This window comes from Monocercomonoides exilis, assembly GCF_001643675.1.
Source record: "Monocercomonoides exilis strain PA203 chromosome Unknown scaffold37-1059404, whole genome shotgun sequence".
Taxonomy (NCBI): Eukaryota; Preaxostyla; order Oxymonadida; family Polymastigidae; genus Monocercomonoides; species Monocercomonoides exilis.
The window spans coordinates 989,625-1,009,966 of NW_027150582.1; the positions used below are offsets into that span (position 1 = coordinate 989,625).

General features: G+C 37.7%; 9 protein-coding genes across 9 annotated transcripts; 5 read left to right on the top strand and 4 right to left on the bottom strand.

Annotated features, from left to right (window-relative positions):
- Positions 1-2,225: 2,225 nt before the first annotated feature.
- Positions 2,226-2,519, bottom strand: MONOS_4885 (uncharacterized protein; the record flags this gene model as incomplete). The annotated part of the gene is made up of 1 exon (XM_067874989.1): positions 2,226-2,519. One exon carries the CDS (start codon positions 2,517-2,519, stop codon positions 2,226-2,228), a length of 294 nt encoding a protein of 97 aa, XP_067723535.1.
- A 2,341-nt stretch (positions 2,520-4,860) lies between these two features.
- MONOS_4884 (uncharacterized protein) lies at positions 4,861-5,256 on the top strand (the record flags this gene model as incomplete). Its single annotated transcript, XM_067874988.1, has 1 exon — positions 4,861-5,256. One exon carries the CDS (start codon positions 4,861-4,863, stop codon positions 5,254-5,256), a length of 396 nt encoding a protein of 131 aa, XP_067723536.1.
- A 2,609-nt stretch (positions 5,257-7,865) lies between these two features.
- Positions 7,866-8,075, bottom strand: MONOS_4883 (uncharacterized protein; the record flags this gene model as incomplete). The annotated part of the gene is made up of 1 exon (XM_067874987.1): positions 7,866-8,075. The coding sequence occupies one exon, from the start codon at positions 8,073-8,075 to the stop codon at positions 7,866-7,868; it is 210 nt and encodes a 69-aa protein (XP_067723537.1).
- A 128-nt stretch (positions 8,076-8,203) lies between these two features.
- On the top strand, positions 8,204-8,419 carry MONOS_4882 (uncharacterized protein; the record flags this gene model as incomplete). Its single annotated transcript, XM_067874986.1, has 1 exon — positions 8,204-8,419. One exon carries the CDS (start codon positions 8,204-8,206, stop codon positions 8,417-8,419), a length of 216 nt encoding a protein of 71 aa, XP_067723538.1.
- Positions 8,420-8,529: 110 nt separating this feature from the next.
- Positions 8,530-9,232, bottom strand: MONOS_4881 (uncharacterized protein; the record flags this gene model as incomplete). Its single annotated transcript, XM_067874985.1, has 2 exons — positions 8,530-8,622; positions 9,008-9,232. 2 exons carry the CDS (start codon positions 9,230-9,232, stop codon positions 8,530-8,532), a joined length of 318 nt encoding a protein of 105 aa, XP_067723539.1.
- Positions 9,233-12,764: 3,532 nt separating this feature from the next.
- On the top strand, positions 12,765-14,066 carry MONOS_4880 (uncharacterized protein; the record flags this gene model as incomplete). Its single annotated transcript, XM_067874984.1, has 4 exons — positions 12,765-12,879; positions 12,976-13,256; positions 13,398-13,557; positions 13,801-14,066. 4 exons carry the CDS (start codon positions 12,765-12,767, stop codon positions 14,064-14,066), a joined length of 822 nt encoding a protein of 273 aa, XP_067723540.1.
- A 2,300-nt stretch (positions 14,067-16,366) lies between these two features.
- On the top strand, positions 16,367-16,633 carry MONOS_4879 (uncharacterized protein; the record flags this gene model as incomplete). Its single annotated transcript, XM_067874982.1, has 1 exon — positions 16,367-16,633. One exon carries the CDS (start codon positions 16,367-16,369, stop codon positions 16,631-16,633), a length of 267 nt encoding a protein of 88 aa, XP_067723541.1.
- A 122-nt stretch (positions 16,634-16,755) lies between these two features.
- Positions 16,756-17,394, bottom strand: MONOS_4878 (uncharacterized protein; the record flags this gene model as incomplete). The annotated part of the gene is made up of 1 exon (XM_067874981.1): positions 16,756-17,394. One exon carries the CDS (start codon positions 17,392-17,394, stop codon positions 16,756-16,758), a length of 639 nt encoding a protein of 212 aa, XP_067723542.1.
- A 128-nt stretch (positions 17,395-17,522) lies between these two features.
- Positions 17,523-17,732, top strand: MONOS_4877 (uncharacterized protein; the record flags this gene model as incomplete). Its single annotated transcript, XM_067874980.1, has 1 exon — positions 17,523-17,732. One exon carries the CDS (start codon positions 17,523-17,525, stop codon positions 17,730-17,732), a length of 210 nt encoding a protein of 69 aa, XP_067723543.1.
- Between the last annotated feature and the right edge of the window lie 2,610 nt (positions 17,733-20,342).

The following is a 20,342-nucleotide window of genomic DNA, read 5'->3' on the forward strand; positions in this document are numbered from 1 at the left end:
TGAAGTTTTACGAGCGGGGACCGAAATTTGATCAAGATATGAAATTATTGATTTATTCGAAAATTAAACATTTGCGACTTTTCATAAAGAATTTCCCATATTTATTCACAAATAATAAAAATCTGTGTTAAATTTTTCATAACTTTTAAGAATAATGAAAAAACAAAACATTTTAATCACTTTCTGACACTCAGCCAAAAACAAAATTTTCACAATAATTTTTTTTTTTGAAAAATACTGAATTTTATAGATTTTGAATAAGAAATTTATTAATTTCGAATACAAATAATAGATACAATGCAGATTAAATGGGATCATTTGAATTAATAGAGGTTTTTTTAATAACCCTATGTTAATTAGAATAAAGACCACTAGGCCTTTGCGACAAGGAAAAATAAAGCGAGGCATGTCGGTCGAAAGACAAAATCAATGTCGAGAAGTTTTTTTTTTTTTTTTTTTTTTTTTTTTTTTTTTTTTTTTTTTTTTTTTTCGGAAAAAAAATAAATATAATTCATAAAGAGTTTAAAATTTCTGATATTTTCTGCTTGTTTCTGAATTTTTTTCTAACTTGAAAATTAGATAAGAATTTTTTTTCACATGAAGGAATAATTGTATTTAACTAGTTTAGAAAATTCTTTTTTTAAAACTTCAATTATGAAAGATGAAAGCCAAAACAAGAATTATTGAAAACAAAACAAATATTTTTAACATTGGAAGATGAAATGAAAACACGAAAATGTTTCAATCAAACGAAAAACAAATAAAAAAATTGAAACATAAATTTATTTTATTAATCCAAGAAAATATTCAGTTCAAGTTCAGACAATCGAAATAATATGAAATTGCAAATTTTGAAGCTATACTGTTTGAATTTGTTTCCATCTGCCTGTTCCATTATTTGTTAATATTTTTGTGATCTTAATATATCACTGTCAATGGACTGCATCCAGTTTCTTTTAATATAATTGAAAAAGTTCATTATAAATACAAATGAAAGTTGATGAGCAAAAGCAAAAATTGATTAAAAAAACATTTCTTTAACATAAGGAACAACAAGAAGATGGGGTGAGTGAGGAAGGCTCATTGTTTTGTGTTGAAATAGCAGAATTTGATAAAAGCGAAGCCTGAGAAGATGGTGAAATGAACACAGGACATTGAGGAGAAGGATACGAAGTTGTGTTTGATGTTGAGTAATGAGGTGCAGATGCTGGATATGTGGAAATTGATCTCATTGGCTGGTTATTTTGTGATTTTGCTGTTAGTCGTTTGCAGTCAGTAATGGAATCTTGAATTGGAACATCGTGTGTTGTGGAAGGAGCTGTAAGCTGATGAAGAGTTGACTGAAAATCAAAAAGAGACTGAAGCAAAGCTGGAGTTTCAGAAAATTCGCTATTTGAAGAAGCCTTTTCGAACTTACTGAGCTTTCTTAATTTTTCTCCTCATTTCATACCAGTTCTTTTTCTCTTTCTCTCCCCCTTTCTCTCTTTTTCTTCCTTCTCGCTTCTTCTCCTTTTGCATATCGTCCTCTGTTCTCTACTGCACATCTCCCAACACACGAAAGTTCTGCATGCACACAAACTTGTATCCCACATCTATCCTTTTTATCTTTATCATCAACGCAGCTGTTATCGCCAGAACTTCCAGTCGCTTCTCATTCAGCAGCTTCCGCCTCTTTCTTCAGCTTGTCGCGAATCTCTGCAAACTTCTTCTCGTCGTGCAGCCTTTACGCTTCTTCTTCTTTCTGTTCATATTGGATTCGGCTCTGTTCAGCCTCCTCCTCCTTCCGCTGCTGCTTTTCTTGATCTGCCATTTTCTTTCGCTCATCTCTCAGAATCTTCCCGATCGTAATGCTTTTTTCCCATTCTTTTCAAGCTCCAAGCATCTCTGTTGCCATTGCTCTTCAATCTCCTGATGCTTCTGATTTACTGCAATTGTTGCTTCCCTCTGCTTTTTCTTCTGTTTCTCTTGTCGCATCTGGATCTCCCTTCCTCCCTCTCCCATCCGAACTCCTTCGTTCGCTCGCCCTGCTGCACTCTTCCACGGTCTGTCGTTTTTTGTGTCTTATTCGTCTTTCGAGTCATCTGCTCCTTCTTCTTTTGCTTCTGTTTTGCCTTTTTTTCTTCTTTGTTTCGTATTCTTCAATCAATCTTGTAAACAATGTGTCATCTCTTGCATTTCCCTCCGGAAATTTATTCCTCATTCTCTCCAAATTCCTCTTGTTCCTTCTAAAGTGCTAGTTCATCGTGATTCCCCAGACCTCTGCAAATAACTCCTTCACTCTGTCTCTCATGTCCTCGCCCAGCGTCTCTTAATCCATCGCTCGCAGATACCGCACCCTCTCCATCATTTATTGCAACCCGTCGCACCTCTGCTTCTGGCTGATGTGCTGCCAGATCCAGCTCTCTTGCATCCTTCTCACTCTTTCTAGCATATTCTGGATAGCCCACTTCCACAATTTGCAAAGCTGCTTCAGCGCCACTTTCTGCCCGATGACAATTGTGCCCAGCATCCAAAGTCATGTCGAATCGATGTTTGCATGTCAGATGAAGGTGAAATCGAAGACATTTGCAAAAAGATAAGAACATCGTGTTACGTGAAAGACGTTACGACATTTGAAATAGTTGTGAATGTGATGCAGATGATATTGATGGAGAAAGCGTTTGCGCAGAAGAATTAGCAGAAGGACATGATGGTTAGTTCATAACTGGAGAAGTGTTGTTTGAAGATGAAGCTTTTGAATCATGTTGAAAATTTTTTTTGCTGAAACTGTTTCTGTTGTTGTTGAAGAAATTGCATGTTTTGGAGGTTGTTTTGAATCTGAAAAAGCACTTTCTGTCACTGCAGCTGCGATTTGGACCAAAAATTATAGCAAAATAAGATAACGTTCTGTGATGTGATTGATGTGATTGATGTGATTGAGGTGATAGAAGAAGATGAAGAAGAAGAAGTTGGATTGGAAAGAGAAAAAGAGGAGATGTTGGAAAGAGACGAAGGAGAGGAGATTTTTGGAGGTTGAAGAGGAAGAAGAGAAGAATCAGAAAAAAGAACAAAGAAAGAAAATAAACGATTATTTAACAGATCGCTTATGTTTTTTTCATTGAGTTTTCAATGTTAATTCAGCTCTCTTTATCAAAATTGTGTGTAATTACTTTCTTTTAATTCCTGAATTATTATTGCATTCAAAACATCTCCGAGTTTATGCCACTTCATTTTATACCAATTTGTGTGAAACATTTTTCGTGTTGCAATTTGTATTATGATGTGTAATTCATCGCAAATAATATAAAATCTTCATCCTCAGTTTTGATAATTCTGTCAAGCTTCATTCCTTATCCATCTTATTTTAAAATAAAATCAATTATTCCTACCAAACCTTTTGTGCATGTTCTCCCTTTTTTGACCACGAATCTGAGTTTGTTTGCAAAACATAAAATGCGTTTTTATTATGGAATGCAATCAAAAAAAAATTTTTTTTATAATAAAGTTGAAAATGAAAAAATTTGAAGGCTGATGAAGTGCTTTGTGAAATGTTGTTTTGGACAATGAATAAATTATGTCAGATAGATTAACACACAATTTCTTTCAAAAACTTAAAATTTAAAAAAGTTATCAATGATATTTTTAACAAAATTGTTTTGAAAGTCAATTTCTGAATGAAAAGAAAAGTTCTCAGAAAAGAATATTCATTCGACAGATAGATCTTTTCGACTGACTGATCTTTCGAACGACTGATCTTTGTCGTTCGACTGATCTCGACAAAGATCTGTCGATTACCCATTGAAATTTTTAAAAATCAATAAATTAAATATTTGTCAGTTGGAATCTTTTAATAATAAAATATATTAAAATATGAAAATAAATTGAATAAAATTTGAAAAACTTAATCTTGATTTGTCGTTTTTTCGTTTATCATAATATATAGTATTAGCAAACTGTCTTGTCGGTCGACTTGTCGAGCCATGAAAAAAATGTCGGTCTGTCGCAAAGGCCTAAAGACCACTTCATTCAAATAAAAGGCCAAAAATTAAAAATCAACAAGAGATTTTGAATTAGAAAAGATCATTCAAATTAATAACAATTGTGGGAAGTGAAAATTAAAACAAACAAAAAACACTGAAAAAATTAATGTGGAAATAAAAGAAAAATTGAACCTTTTTTGACAGTCTTATTAACCAAACCTCGATAATTCTATGGAAGCGTGTTAACATACTTAAATAAAATAAATGTTAAATAAATAATTTGTCAATAAAGTGAAATTATAATTTGTTTTCAGTTTTGCGTGAAGAATGATTCGCTTCGAAGATAATTTTTATAGTTTTTGCATAAATAATAAAAAGAAAACAACATAATTCTGACAATTATATGAGAAAAATATTTTTCCTGCTAACATTTCATTAAACTGTCAATATTTTCAAAACAAGCATTGCACAGCGATGTTGAAGTTGTGGAATCAAAGGCTAATTTCCTTTGCTTTTATCATTTCCTCAATTTCATTTAATTCTGTCGATCATGTTTTTTCCTGATGTTTCTATTTCAAAAATTAAAAATGATCTTTCTCTTTTTCTTTCAATAATAACTCTCTCTTTCTTATCATTTCACGCATCTTCTTTATTTTCGTTATCATTTCCTTCTTCATTTTCATACCACATCCTCGTAAAATCTCTAATGCCAACTTCTTTTCAAAGAAGAACTTTTTCTTCCTTTCGCCTTTGCTTCTATTTCCATAAGCATTCCACATTCTCTGCAATTTTTTCCTCCTTCTTTTTCTCTATCTCAGTTTAACTTTCGCTCATACAGCTGCTGAAGAAATTGTTGTCACTCGAAGAAAATGTGCTGGCAGTTGTATATGAGGCGAATGAGATGCACCCGCCATTGGTGGCAGTCTGTTGGTTTTGTGGTGCTGAGTCTATGTTGGTGATGGTGCAGTTGGCGAGGGAGAGGGAGAGGGCAGGGGAGGTGGCAGAGGAGAGGACACAGCTGGTGGGAGAGGCAGTGGAGGTGATATCGGTGATGCTGGAGGAGTTGAGGGTGAGGGGAGCGGTGAGGGAGGTGATGTGGAAGATGCTTTGGCTGTTGAGGGTGAGACTGGTGATTGCTGTGTGGTTGAGGGCGAGGGAGCCAGCAATGAGGAAGAAGAGGGGCGTTTTTATTGTTATGGAGGTTGTTCCGGTGATGGTGGTTGTGTTGAGGTTGAGGGAAGGGGAGTTATCGGAGAGGTGGAAGAGGATGGGGGTGATTGCATTTGTGGAGTTGTGAGCGATGGCGAGGGCAGAGACTGTGAGGGAGCCCTGGGTCTGTTGGAAGAGGGCAGACGAGGCAGATGGATCTGGTGAAGAAGATATTGATGACGATGATGAAGGTTGAGGAATGCCACTGGAGGCGATGGTGGTGGCAGTTGTGCCATTTCCAGTGATTTTTGTATCAACCGCACTGAAGGTGAGTGTTTGAGTTGGAACAAATGTTGAAGTGAGGAGGGTGAGAGAGGCGTCTTGGAGGAGAGAAATGAAGCCAGTGAGGGCATACTCGATGGCGGCACATGGGGTTTGTTGGGGTCTGCCACAGGCATCGACATCAGTTCCACCATTTGCAACGATTTTGTTCTGGGCAACGAGGGGGAGCCAGCCATTATACACTGCATTATCAGCTGTATTGTTATTCCACACTCTTTGTGTTAGGGTTGTTGAGCCACAATTTTCAAACGGAGATTGAGTGATGGAACTGCCACTGAAGAACACATCATTTCCTCTTCCATTTGTGGCAGTGTTGCCATCAAAGAAACAGAATGTGATGAATTTATTTCCGCTCATCCAGTTATATGTTGCATAACAGTAAATGGCAGCGCCTCCATAATTAGTAGAGGCAGTCAATTCATTTTTGATAAACTGGCAATCATTAACCAAAAATTGACTCGGTTTGTTGCTTGGAGGATAACGAAATGTTAAAGAACCAGCAGAATCACCACCAGAATTTGCAATGCACTTGCATTTGGAAAACACGAAATGAAAATTTGAATAATCATTTCCAAGAGCAAAATACCAACCAGTTCCAATGCTGCTTGTGATTTTACAACTTTCAACTTTGTTTTCTGAAAATGAATAAACGGAAGATGATTGTCTTCAATCAATGCAAATTGCACCTCCGTAAGCAGCTGTACAACTTGAGTAATTGGATTTAGCTGTATTAACATTCAGCAGATATAAGCAATCTAACGCTCCAGCATAATCGCTGGTCGAACAGTTGAAATATAAACATAAAGCAATTAACAGATATGCATTTGCCCATTCAACACAAAGTACTCTTCCACAACTTGACCCTCCGTTTGAATCTTTCCATTTTCACCATTCAATGAGGTAGCTATTCAAAGCAATAAAGGACAATCGATTTAATTTCTCTCTTTGAGTTTCGGATCCGTTATATTTTACAACACCATTTGGTGAAGAGCGTGTTTGGTGAAAAAAAGAAGCATTGAATGCAGAGAGAGAAGTGGAAGATGTGTTGATGGAAGAGATGATTGAACACTCGATGGTGTTTTGAGTGGGTTGGAAGAGATAACTGAAGAAAAGGACGAGAGAGAATAAATTGTGTGATCAAAATAATTTTATATGTGTTTGCAAGCAATTCTGAGGATAAAAATACTTCAAATTTTTGATCATTCACATATGAAACGCTTTCTGTGCTTTAGGTACGAAAGAAAATTGTGAAATAGGATAAATAAGAAGAAAAATATCGAAAAAGAAATTTTTGTAAAAAATATTAAAAGATCTATATTTAAAACGAAATCTTGAAAAAGAAACGTATATACCTTTTAACATTCATCGCTATATCTATTTCACGTTAATGATTAAAGGTATTGTTTATCAACAAGGCAAAAAATGAAAAAGAATTTTGTTTGAAAATTGCTGTTGCTAAAAACGAAAAAAGCAGTAATTACCAATGAGAACTGAGCATAATGGCACAGAAGTTATCGTTGATGTTGCAGTTATTAAGAAACAGTTTGCAATTGCGAAGAAATAAACTAAAAGTTTTCAGAAGCATTTATGATTTGTATATTGGGAAAAATAAATTTTTATTTGTTAAAACCATGCACACTTATGTTATTAAGCTCACATTTTCGATCACATAAGTTAAAATAGCATTTTAAACGAATTGTCGAATTATTCTATTTTTTCGAAGTTGATTATTGAAAGATCAAATTTTTTTCTAAAAGAAAATCAAAATTAACTTCAGTATTTTATATAAATCTTTTCTGTTTATTATTTAATATTATTCTTTTTCATGTTTTGCACATTCAATTCAAAATCGCATGTGTATTTTAAAAATAAGCCAGTCAATTTAAATTAACAGGGGTATTTTAAAATAACACCCACAATTTTGAATTTTTTTTTCAATTTGAATTATGTGATCCAATCTGCATTGTATCTAATATTTGTTAAATAGAAAAAATATACTTTTTTTTAAAAAAATTGTTATAAAGCTCTGAAAACATTTGAAGAAAACATTCAATTTGCGACAATAAACATTGGGAAAGATGATCGAAACACAAGACATTTATCAGATAAATAACTGTTTGCTGTAAATATTTGTTTGAGAAAAAAAAAAAAACAATTCTTCAAATTAGTCATTTGAATTCATTGATCAGAATTGTTGAAAAAACAAAAAAGAAAATATCACAGAAAATTATTCGTGAAGATAGGAATTCTTTTGACTTGAATCACTTCCACCACACAACCACCCGCATTATATCTTCCTCATCTTCCTCATCTTCCTCATCTTCCTCATCTTCCTCACCCTCTATCCATCTTTCCTTCCTCGTCAGCCATGCTTTTCCAGATATCCTCTCTTTCCGTTCCTTTCCGCATGTTTGGCTACTCCTTTTCCATGCTGACTCCCCAAGAACCCCTCGCATTTGCGATGGTTAACGCAACAAAAGGTATTATGTCTCTCAAACACTTCCCCATCGCTTCTTTGCCCTTGTCTTGCTCATTTCTGCAGATCGCCGCTGCATCCACTTCTGCTGCGCTCCCATTCACCTCGTTCTCGTCCTCTTTGCTCGCTGCCACTGCCCCAGTGGCCATCTGATCCTGATGCAAGAACTGTGTCCGTATGAGCCTCTGCCTATAACACCAACATTGAGCGCACAAGCAACCAGCAACGAGCAACGAGCAACGAGATGGTTGCTTGGTGATTGCGGAAAGTGGTCACGATGTTGAATGATCGACCAGGAGCGAGGCAGCAACTGAACTTCTCCTTAACTGGAAAACATCGCTGGATGCTTCAGCATGGATCCTCACCTCGTGCATCTGCTCTCACACAGCCAGCAGGGGCAACTGCCCGCTCATCTTCTGCACCCGCCCCGCGAACGCCCCTGCCACCCCCCCATCCCCATCCCCATCCTCAACCTCCGCTTCGCCTTGAATAACTCCTTTTGTGCACATGGACGTCTTTCTCCTGTGCTCCAGCATCTCAACCCAAATCGACAAGTCCCTCTATTCCCTCGACTTCGTCCAGCCCTCTCTTTCCACAAACTCCTCAATCGGTTGCTCCTTTTTCTCCCATTCCTGCCCAAGCCTCAAAGTCGATTCCGGTCTCCACCTCTTCACAACCTTCTTCCGCTTCCCTCATCTATTTGTCGATCATGCCACGGGCTCATGCGCTTTCCAGTTGTGCCTTTGCATCAGCCACTCCATCACTTATATCCTCAGGATATGCGTCACATCCTTCTTCGACGCCTCGACATCCCTTGCAGACATCAGAGACATGCCTGTCTCGACAAGCCTTGCACCGTTTTTCTTCACCACTGCCATTCCGTTTTATTTGAGCTTCTCAGAGCTTCATCCACATAAAAGGTGCCTCTCCTTCTGTTCCTCTTTTGCATCCATCCGCTCTTCCGTCTTCAACCATTAACGCAGATTCTTCATTGGATCATCCTCCTAACTGTTAACCCCCTCCAATAAGTATGTCCACCTCAACTCCACGCTATTTGTTCTCGAAGGGGAACTCTGCACACCTCCCAGCGCACCATTCGTGCTCCCAGGGCTTCCTTCGTCTTTCTCTCCAGCATCAACCTCTTCGCCATCAATGAAGCACCAGCCGTGTTCTTGCTCGATGATAGCTCCGACAGCTCCGACAGCTCCATTGAACGTCTCATCGCCACAGATCTCGCAGTTGTTTCAAATGAAAATTTTCCTTCTTCACACTTTGAACCAAGTCGGTCAGAAAGACCCTTTGGCATGATGCGCCTTATTTTCACTGCCATTTTTCTCGACCAGCTCTGCAGCGTCAGGTGGTGTGAGCTTCGACCGATGCTGCCTCACGCAACAGCAGCCTTTCCAGCCCAAATTGCCCTTCTGCCCGCAGCAGCATCATCTGCTCCCACGCCTGCGAACTCAGCATCGCCTTGATCAAAGGAGGAGGCGTCATGCCACCTGAAACCTCCACATGGCACCTCAGCCGTGAATATGCTCTCCACTGCGTAGCTTCTCAACACCCTTCCCAGCTCCTCGTTGCTGCTCTCCAAGATACTTGAAAAAAAGAAAAACAAAAGCAAGAATGGCTCAGAAATCCAACGAATTCTTCTTGCTTCGTTGTCGCTTTCTGTTCTGGTCCGTTATCGTCTTCTGTTCCAACTTCTCCCCCTTTCCATTCAACTTCTTTTTTATTTTTTTTTAAATCTCTTCAATTATTTTTTCATTTCCGATTTCCATTCATCTTATTCTGTCAAAACAAGTTCTTCTTTCTCTTTCTCTTCATTCTCTTCATTGGCTTTTCAATCTTCTTATCATTTTTTAACAATTTCAATTTCTTCATAAATGCTTTTCTTTTTTCTTTCTGGAATAATCCCTTACGCAAATGCAAAAATGAAAGGAATCCAATCAAATGAAATGACCGATGATGATGATAAAGCAGTGTGATTTGATGTTTATGGAAATGAAGAAGAAGAGGAAGAAATGAGAAAAGAATAAGAAGAAGGTAAATGAAGATGAGAAGGAGTTGTTTGATAAGTACAATACGATTTTAATAATGAAAGAGAAGGCGAAGAAGATATGTACTGAAAAGAAGTTGAGAGAGGAAGAAGAGGCTGAAGATGAAAAAGTTGAAATCAAAGAAATCGGTGAATTTGAAGAAAACAAATGAAGCTCTGCAATAAAAGTGATGTGCGTTGCATTTGAACGCATGACAGAAGCTTTTTCTTACTCTGCATCGGAAGAAGAAGAAGCCACAAAAGATCTTGATGTTTTGATACAACAACATTCAGCTGACTCACAATCAATTGAATGTAATGGCAATCAGAAGGAAGATGATATTAAAAGGACACAAATTCTCGCTGTTTCGTTCTTTCAGCAGCTGCTCCTTCAAATAGCTCAAATTTAAATGAATAATGCTTCATCTTCAATGCTCATTCTGATAATTCTGAGGCTTTTATGTTTGCAGAATCCTTCTTAACTACTTCTTCCTTCTCTTTCACTTTCTCCTCATCTTTTTCTTCATCCATTTTGTGTTATTTCCAAAGTCTTCATCGTCACTTGTATGATCATCATTTCTGGATGTAGTCGATTGTGCGGCGAAAGCTAAGAATTGAACGAAAAGAGACATATAGCTTCGAATTCTGTCCAAAATATTTGTCCAAATAGAATGAAACATCAGAAATGATGATGAAATTGCTGGAAATGTGGTAGAAAACCGGGAAAAGAAGAAAAAGAAGATGATGATGATGAGGTATTACTTGTTGTTAACTGTAAGAGAGAATAAAGTTGAAGATGGAAATTATTATTTATTGTAGAAGGAAAAGGAGAAGGAGAAGGAAAAGGAGAAGGAGAAGGAGAAGGAGAAGGAGAAGGAGAAGGAGAAGGAGAAAAGAAGTTCATTTGAAGATGAATTTGAGTTTGAAACTGAGGCAAAGTCCAAGTCAATATACAATTTCTGATAATGAAAACATTTAAACAAATGTTTTAGGAAGAAGTGGAATTTTTTGGAAAAGGATATATGAACAACAATGACGATAAAAACTTTTGCAAAGAATCAAAGAACAATCTTTAAAGGAAGTTAAGAAAGATGAAGAAAACGTATCATTGTCCCGTGAATGATTTTTCAAAAGAAGAGGAAGAAAAAAATAGAATAAGGAGAAGAGGACGAAAAGCGAAGATAACGAACGGAAGAAGATGAGTAGGGAAATGATATTGATGCTGATCGATCTGAATTCAACTCAAAAATTGCTTTCACAAAACATAATCACTTTATTGATTGTATTTCCTCTTCTTTCTTTTCTTCAAAAACTCCATCTCTTCCCTCATTTGCTTTTCTTTTCATCACTGATTACCCCTGGTCCTCTCTCTTCGTGTAATCTCAAATATCTCTTCAATCCATACGATATTCTTCTGCTTTCTTTATCAACTGCAACGCATTCCCATTTTTTCATCAAATTTGTTTTGCTTATTCATAAAGAGCAATTGCCAATAACGCATGCAACAACACATCCATTTTATTGTTTCTTTTGAAATGAAAAGTCTTTTCATAGAATTCTGCTGCGTTCTATTTGCAATGCATTCATTGTTCGTTGACAGGCAAAAATTCATCCAAGGTTCGGCTCAGTCGATTTTGTATCTGAAATAGTAGCAGATATTCGGATGAAATGAATAAAGTTGTTTCTCCGAAGAAATTGTAATATAATGGAAAAGGCTGATGTGTTGTTTGATCATGTGCAAACTGTTTTGTTTGATGAAGTGCTTCAATCACACAAGTTTAAAGAAATATTGAAGAAAAAGATGTTTGTCGCAAATGAAATGAAATGAGCCAGATGAACTCTTCAGAGGAAGATGAATGGCAAAGGCGAAGATAAAAACTCATCTGAAGAAAATTCAATTGCATGTGTTTGCTTTGAAAGTTGAAATGAACGCAAAGGAATGAAATGAAGGTGTGAAAGTTGGATTTCTTTCCAAAAGAAGAGCCAAAAGTGGAAAAGTTGGATTTCTATGAGACCACAAATAAGAAGCATTTCTCTCTGATTGAATAAAAAAATGATTAATCTACTCAGATTAAAAAGGGCAAAATTGAATTTGCATAAACATCGAAATTGCTGTTTTGACGGCAAGCTTATTTCACTCTGAAACATGAGAATTTTTTGTATATATATATTCCTTCCTTTTTGTTCAACAATTCTCAAAGACAAAGAATGTCTTCTCTTCATCAGCCAAATCAAACAATATTTGCATCTTTAAACGAAAAGACACCAAAGATCAGAAATCTGACCCATGGATGTTAATTATCAAATACTACGTTTCCATTATTTTTAAAATGAAGTATATTCTGCTTTCACTGTGATGTTTGTCGATTCATAACAATTTTTTTCTTTCGAGAAATAATAATTTGGATCAAAAAATTATATATCAAATTTCTTGATCAAAATAATAATTTCAGTTTTTGAATATGAAAAGGGTTTATTTGCTTGGACTATTTTGTAATTGTTGATTCATGAAATACACAAGGTATGCTTCAATTCTTTTTCATTTAAAATTTGAGATTCGTTGATAAATCAATATTTTATTTGAATTGAATTTTTTATTGTGCAGAATGTGCCTATATTTTTAATTTGTTCAAAGATTACTCCCATAAGTTTGATTGAGATGAAAACACGAAAATCAAACGGTTTACAACTGTCTTTTAAAGAATGCAAAATTTATAGAATAATTTATAAAAAGTTATTCAAATTTTTTGAGCTTGTTAAGTTTGCTGCAGATTTCAGAGCACCGTTTGTTTAGGAGCTGACAATGTGGGGATGTTCAACAGATTCATTTGTGGGGGAAGAGGATCTTCTGATGAGAGTAATGAGATACCAGAGCGAGACGATATTTGTGTCATCAGCTGCAGAGAATCATAGAGACAGTAAGCAATGTGGAGAGTTCAACATGCCTTGTGAGTCTTTGAGTGAATGAGTTCAGCACATTATTCCATCATCTTATTCTCAGCTGCTGATCTCAGAGGAAACAATCATCAATGGGGAATGCGAAGCAAAGGATATGATCATCCGCTCATTGCAATCTCCATCTGCTGCTTTGGTGCATCTGAACTCAACAGTTACAGGTGATTCTGGAAATCTAATCACAACCTCAGAGAAAGTTCGGATTGAGAGTGTGAAATTCAACATTGGTCAGTTATTTTCATATTCAGGCAATTCAATTATTCACGAAGCAAATGGCCAGCTTTCTCTTTCATTTGTTGATTTTTCTTCTGTTGACCAATCAGAAAACATCGAATCTGTGGTTCTGAATTCAACATTGTTAAACATCGAAAATGGAATTCTTCATGTTGATAACTGCTCGATTTCAATGCTTTCATTCCAGAAGCCTTCATTTCTGTTAAATAGAGATGAGATAAATATTACAAATATGAAATTTGAACAGATTGAATCAACAACAGATGTATTTGAGATTGGACAATGTGGGAGTGTTGTATTTAATGGAATATCTTCAGATGGAGTGAAATTATCTCAAGGTTGCGTCATTGTGATAAACGATTTGTCATCAGGAACAGTTCCTATTGGAATCTCCTCATTCAACAACTGTTCGAGGAATTCAAAAGGAGCCTCTTTTCTTTTTGTTTCTTCCACTCTTTTTCCTTCACCTTCGCATTCTTCAACTTCTTCAACTTCATCAACTTCTTCAGCTACTTCAGCTTCTTCAGCTTCAACAAATTCTACAACTTCTTCTTTTCGAGCGTTTTTACAGAAATGAAAAAGAAGATGAATGGATGTTGCATTTTCAATGTTAATTTTATTATCATTATTTTCAAAATAATTTTTGAAAGATAATGAATACAACAAGAAAAAAGAGGAAGAAGAAGAGGAAGAGGAAGAAGAAGGAGGAGGAGAAGGAGGAGGAGAAGAAGAAGAAGAGGAGGAGGAGGAGGAAGAGGAAGAGGAAGAGGAAGAGGAAGAGGAAGAGGAAGAGGAAGAGGAAGAGGAGGAAGAGGATGATGAAGAAGAAGAAGAAAAAGAAAAAGAAAAAGAAAAAGAAGAAGAGTGCGAGGCATCGCCTTCTTCGTCCTCCCTCTTCCAGGCCATTTCTACGTGAAACTGCACCACATTCTGCCCGTCTCCCTGCAGCAGCCCAAAGCCGATTGCCCGTCTCACCTCGTTCGCTCTGCAGCTGCCTCCACGAGCTGCACCAGCATCATCACTATCCGGAACAGCACCCACTGCCATCTGCACAACATCAAAACTTCGATTCAGCCCTACCACCGCTTTCACCACCGAAAGCACCTGCACCCTAACATCCAGCGCTGGCTAACCGTCTTCACAACTGAGCTGCTATGTGACAGGAAAAGAGGAGATCTGCAGTTGGCAGCATCGCACACATCTGGATGCATCAGGCACAGTGTAAAGAAATCGTTGGTCTGGAACACCTCCAGCACCGATGCAAACGATGGCAGAAAGCACCTCGATGGATGGGATGCATCTCAGAAGAATTGTTGCGACATCGCCTGTAGCGTCTGTAGATAGCACACATTCACACAGAGAAAAGAGACTCCAGCTCTGAATTTGTGAAGCACCTGACATCGAAGACGAAGAAGTGGATGGATCTCCACTGTATATCGCGTCAGACTACGCCTTCATCTTCTTTTCTTTACGCTTCGCTGCCTCCGCCCGGTCGTAGTTCAGCAGAAACACCTGAAACATTGACGCGTCTGCCACTCCCATTTTTGACAGTATCTTCTCAACCTCCACCAAAAAACATCTTGATCTTCTTCTCCGCTGCCCTTTCAAGCACGATGCTGAAGAACAAGAAGAACGACAGCTTGCCTTCATTGAACTCCATTATCAGAAATTTCCCAAACAGCCACATTAATGCAAAATACCACTTGAATTGCTTCTCCCTCTTAAATTCCCTCCTACCCTCCTCTTCTTTCTATTCTCAATCACATTCTTGTACAGCGCCTTCTGCTCGCATTTCGTCTGCAAGTGCACTTTCAACAGCGCAATCAGCATCTTCGTTTTCGTTTTCCATCTTCTTCATCTTCTTCAGCATAGTTGCGTCTGCTCTTCCACCACCACACTAAATGCCTTACCACTTCTATTTGTCGCAACGCCTTTCTTCTCCAATCTCTTGCTGATCTCGGATCTCGTTCCCTCGCTTCCACCACCTCCTCAACCACAGCTGTTTGTTTAACTTGCAACATTTATCGCGCTCCTCACTTTCACAACAACAACCTTCCAAGAGGAGTACATCTCAAGCATCACATTGCTACCACCACAATACTCGCTGTAAACTTCTCCTTGTGCTTTTCACACATCCCCAACGACAGAATTAAGGAAGCCAAAGATGGAACTATCCCATAACAAACAGAGAAACCAAAGAAGAAGATGTGGCAATTGTAACCTCCAATCAGCCAGTTTCCACTTGACATCCACTCTAACTGCTCCTCCTTGCTGAGTCCAGCACTTCTTCTCCTTCATCTCCTTCGCCTGCTTCATCTCCTTCATCTTTGCGTTGCGCTTCTCGCTCAGCTCCAGAATCTTCCTCTGATTCACCCGTATGATCTTGTCCTTCAACTGCTGCTTCTCTGACAACTCGCTTGTCTGCTTCTCTTTCTTTTCTCTTTCACTTCTTCATTTCTTTCTTCATTTCTTTCTTCTTCTTCTTCTCATTCATCTCTCACTTCTTCCTCTTCTTCTTCATTTCCATAAACATCATATCACACTGCTTTGTCATCATCATCGGTCATTTCATTTGATTGGATTCCTTTCGTTTTTGCATTTGCGTAAGGGATTATTCCAGAAAGAAAAAAGAAAAGCATTTATGAAGAAATTGAAATTGTTAAAAAATGATAAGAAGATTGAAAAGCCAATGAAGAGAATGAAGAGAAAGAGAAAGAAGAACTTGTTTTGACAGAATAAGATGAATGGAAATCGGAAATGAAAAAATAATTGAAGAGATTTAAAAAAAAATAAAAAAGAAGTTGAATGGAAAGGGGGAGAAGTTGGAACAGAAGACGATAACGGACCAGAACAGAAAGCGACAACGAAGCAAGAAGAATTCGTTGGATTTCTGAGCCATTCTTGCTTTTGTTTTTCTTTTTTTCAAGTATCTTGGAGAGCAGCAACGAGGAGCTGGGAAGGGTGTTGAGAAGCTACGCAGTGGAGAGCATATTCACAGTTGAGGTGCCATGTGGAGGTTTCAGGTGGCATGAAGCCTCCTCCTTTGATCAAGGCGATGCTGAGTGCACAGGCGTGGGAGCAGATGATGCTGCTGCGGGCAGAAGGGCAATTTGGGCTGGAAAGGCTGCTGTTGCGTGAGGCAGCATCGGTCGAAGCTCACACCACCTGACGCTGCAGAGCTGGTCGAGAAAAATGGCAGTGAAAATAAGGCGCATCATGCCAAAGGGTCTTTCTGACCGACTTGACTCAAAGTGTGAAGAAGGAAAATTTTCATTTGAAACAACTGCGAGATCTGTGGCGATGAGACGTTCAATGGAGCTGTCGGAGCTGTCGGAGCTATCATCGAGCAAGAACACGGCTGGTGCTTCATTGATGGCGAAGAGGTTGATGCTGGAGAGAAAGACGAAGGAAGCCCTGGGAGCACGAATGGTGCGCTGGGAGGTGTGCAGAGTTCCCCTTCGAGAACAAATAGCGTGGAGTTGAGGTGGACATACTTATTGGAGGGGGTTAACAGTTAGGAGGATGATCCAATGAAGAATCTGCGTTAATGGTTGAAGACGGAAGAGCGGATGGATGCAAAAGAGGAACAGAAGGAGAGGCACCTTTTATGTGGATGAAGCTCTGAGAAGCTCAAATAAAACGGAATGGCAGTGGTGAAGAAAAACGGTGCAAGGCTTGTCGAGACAGGCATGTCTCTGATGTCTGCAAGGGATGTCGAGGCGTCGAAGAATGATGTGACGCATATCCTGAGGATATAAGGAATGGAGTGGCTGATGCAAAGGCACAACTGGAAAGCGCATGAGCCCGTGGCATGATCGACAAATAGATGAGGGAAGCGGAAGAAGGTTGTGAAGAGGTGGAGACCGGAATCGACTTTGAGGCTTGGGCAGGAATGGGAGAAAAAGGAGCAACCGATTGAGGAGTTTGTGGAAAAAGAGGGCTGGACGAAGTCGAGGGAATAGAGGGACTTGTCGATTTGGGTTGAGATGCTGGAGCACAGGAGAAAGACGTCCATGTGCACAAAAGGAGTTATTCAAGGCGAAGCGGAGGTTGAGGATGGGGATGGGGATGGGGGGTGGCAGGGGCGTTCGCGGGGCGGGTGCAGAAGATGAGCGGGCAGTTGCCCCTGCTGGCTGTGCGAGAGCAGATGCACGAGGTGAGGATCCATGCTGAAACATCCAGCGATGTTTTCCAGTTAAGGAGAAGTTCAGTTGCTGCCTCGCTCCTGGTCGATCATTCAACATCGTGACCACTTTCCGCAATCACCAAGCAACCATCTCGTTGCTCGTTGCTCGTTGCTGGTTGCTTGTGCGCTCAATGTTGGTGTTATAGGCAGAGGCTCATACGAACACAGTTCTTGCATCAGGATCAGATGGCCACTGGGGCAGTGGCAGCGAGCAAAGAGGACGAGAACGAGGTGAATGGGAGCGCAGCAGAAGTGGATGCAGCGGCGATCTGCAGAAATGAGCAAGACAAGGGCAAAGAAGCGATGGGGAAGTGTTTGAGAGACATAATACCTTTTGTTGCGTTAACCATCGCAAATGCGAGGGGTTCTTGGGGAGTCAGCATGGAAAAGGAGTAGCCAAACATGCGGAAAGGAACGGAAAGAGAGGATATCTGGAAAAGCATGGCTGACGAGGAAGGAAAGATGGATAGAGGGTGAGGAAGATGAGGAAGATGAGGAAGATGAGGAAGATGAGGAAGATATAATGCGGGTGGTTGTGTGGTGGAAGTGATTCAAGTCAAAAGAATTCCTGTCTTCATGAATAATTTTCTGTGATATTTTCTTTTTTGTTTTTTCAACAATTCTGATCAATGAATTCAAATGACTAATTTGAAGAATTGTTTTTTTTTTTTCTCAAACAAATATTTACAGCAAACAGTTATTTATCTGATAAATGTCTTGTGTTTCGATCATCTTTCCCAATGTTTATTGTCGCAAATTGAAAGTTTTCTTCAAATGTTTTCAGAGCTTTGTAACAATTTTTTAAAAAAATATATTTTTTCTTATTTATCAAATATTTGTATTTGAAATAAATAAATTATATTATGGAAATTATTGAGATCATGCGGAATTAACAATGGAATTCATGTTTTGTTCTGTTTATTGAAGCTTTGATTATTTTTTGGATGAGATTTTTTTCCTTTTTCAAATTTTGTAATAAAAGCAATTCGAAACAATTTTTCATCAATCAATCAATGATGATAATAATAATTATTTAATGGTGTGTGCATAAACCCGCACATTTGCACAAACCCGCACAATTCTGTTCATAAAAAAGAAAAGTCACATTAGAATTGACTTCACATGTCAAATTCAAAAAATTATCTAAAATTGATTGAATATAATATTTTTTCAATATTTATCGATTCTGTTATGGTTGTTTTTCCCATATCTTTATATAGTATCTTCAAAAATATCGTTTTCAACACTCAATTATCAATTTTCTTATATGGATGAAATGAAAAAAGAAAAGATAATCATTAACAAATCTCAACGCAATAGTTATTATTGTCAACAAAGAGCTATAAGGATGAGATTAAAAGGAGAATTAGCTGGAATAAATGGAAGGCCAAGATACTTATCTACAGAAGAAGAAGAAAGATTGGAAGAAATTTTGCTTAATTGGGATGATTCTGTGACTCAGCCAACAATTAAAGACATTCCGAAACTGGTTTGTTATGGATTTTTTATTTTTTCCGTTAATCAACTTTTTTCAGGCAAGGAGTATCAGAATACAAAGGTCAGAAAAGTCTGCAATATACATTGAAATGCCAAGCATGAGATGGGTGTATGGTTTTCTTTCCAGACATAAACAATTGAAAACCATTCATCCCATTCGACTCGATCATGCTCGTCTTAGAGCTTCTTTAAAAAGCAATATTTTTTCATTTTTGATTCAACTACGTTCAATGATGCAAAGAAAAAAATACCATCCTTCATTAATTTTTCAGTTGGATGAAACCAGCTGTCAATCTTCAGATAAAAGAGAAAACTTAAGAGTTGTATCGAATAAATGCTCATTCATTCCTTCTTTAAGAATACCTCCTCTTCATCACCTCACACTTCTTTTTATTGTCAAGGCTGATGGATGTCATCTTCCGACGCATCTTCTTTTACCTTTTAAATATGAAAAAGAAATAAAGGAACAATGGAGTGATGAAAGTTTTATTTTGCACTCATCAAAAAAAGGTTGGATGACAAAGGAGTTATTTGAAGAAATAATGTTGACAAATGTATTACCACATATTCAAAAGCAACGCAAAAATGTGATTAAAATGAATCGATATCTTCAAGAAAAGCAAGAACAAATAACTGGAAAAAGAAAAACTAACAAAGAACAAGAATTTGAACAGTCAAGGAAAACATTTATCAATGAAAGAATACAAAAGGAATTAACTTCAATTACAAAAGCGGAAAAATTTTCGGAACAATATCCATCACTGACTCAAGAATCACAACAAATTTCTTCGCGAAATGAAAAAAACTTAAAGGATGATGAATCATTTTCGGATTCCAATTTCACTGAAACGCACAAAATGTCAAGTGGCCAAGCTTATGATGGCGTTTCAACTCCGAAGTCTGAAGACCAGAAATCAACAATTACTTCAATTTCAACTCAATGCGAATCAATTGAACATCAATTATAGAATTTGGACGTTTCATCTCAGCATTCTCAACACACTTTGCCTTCAAATGATAAACAAATTAATACAGATGGAACAACAAATGATTTATGCGAAGATTTTGTTTCTTCATTTCCAGAAGACAAGTTGAGTTCTTTTAGTATCTTGTTGAATGATGATAAATGCGAAGAATGTAATTGGTGGCTATATACTGAATCCCAGATACATGAATCAATCTATGAAGAATCTTGTTCGTCAGAGAAAAATGACTTCAAGTTGAAAGAAGAATCTAACGAAGTTCCACCAGCACTCATAATACTAGATGGTCATTCATCAAGGCAGAATTTAAAACTGTGGCAACAATTTGCTTCAGAAAATGTTGATGTAATTGTGATTCCTGCCCACATATCTCACATTTTACAACCGCTTGATCTTGGACCAAACGCTATCCTTAAACACCATCTCAAAAAAGTCAGAAATGAGCCATCAATCAAGAGAATGAAAAAAGAATTCTTACCTTTTGTTCGAGCCATAACAGATTGCGCTTATTATGCTCTTGCTCCAA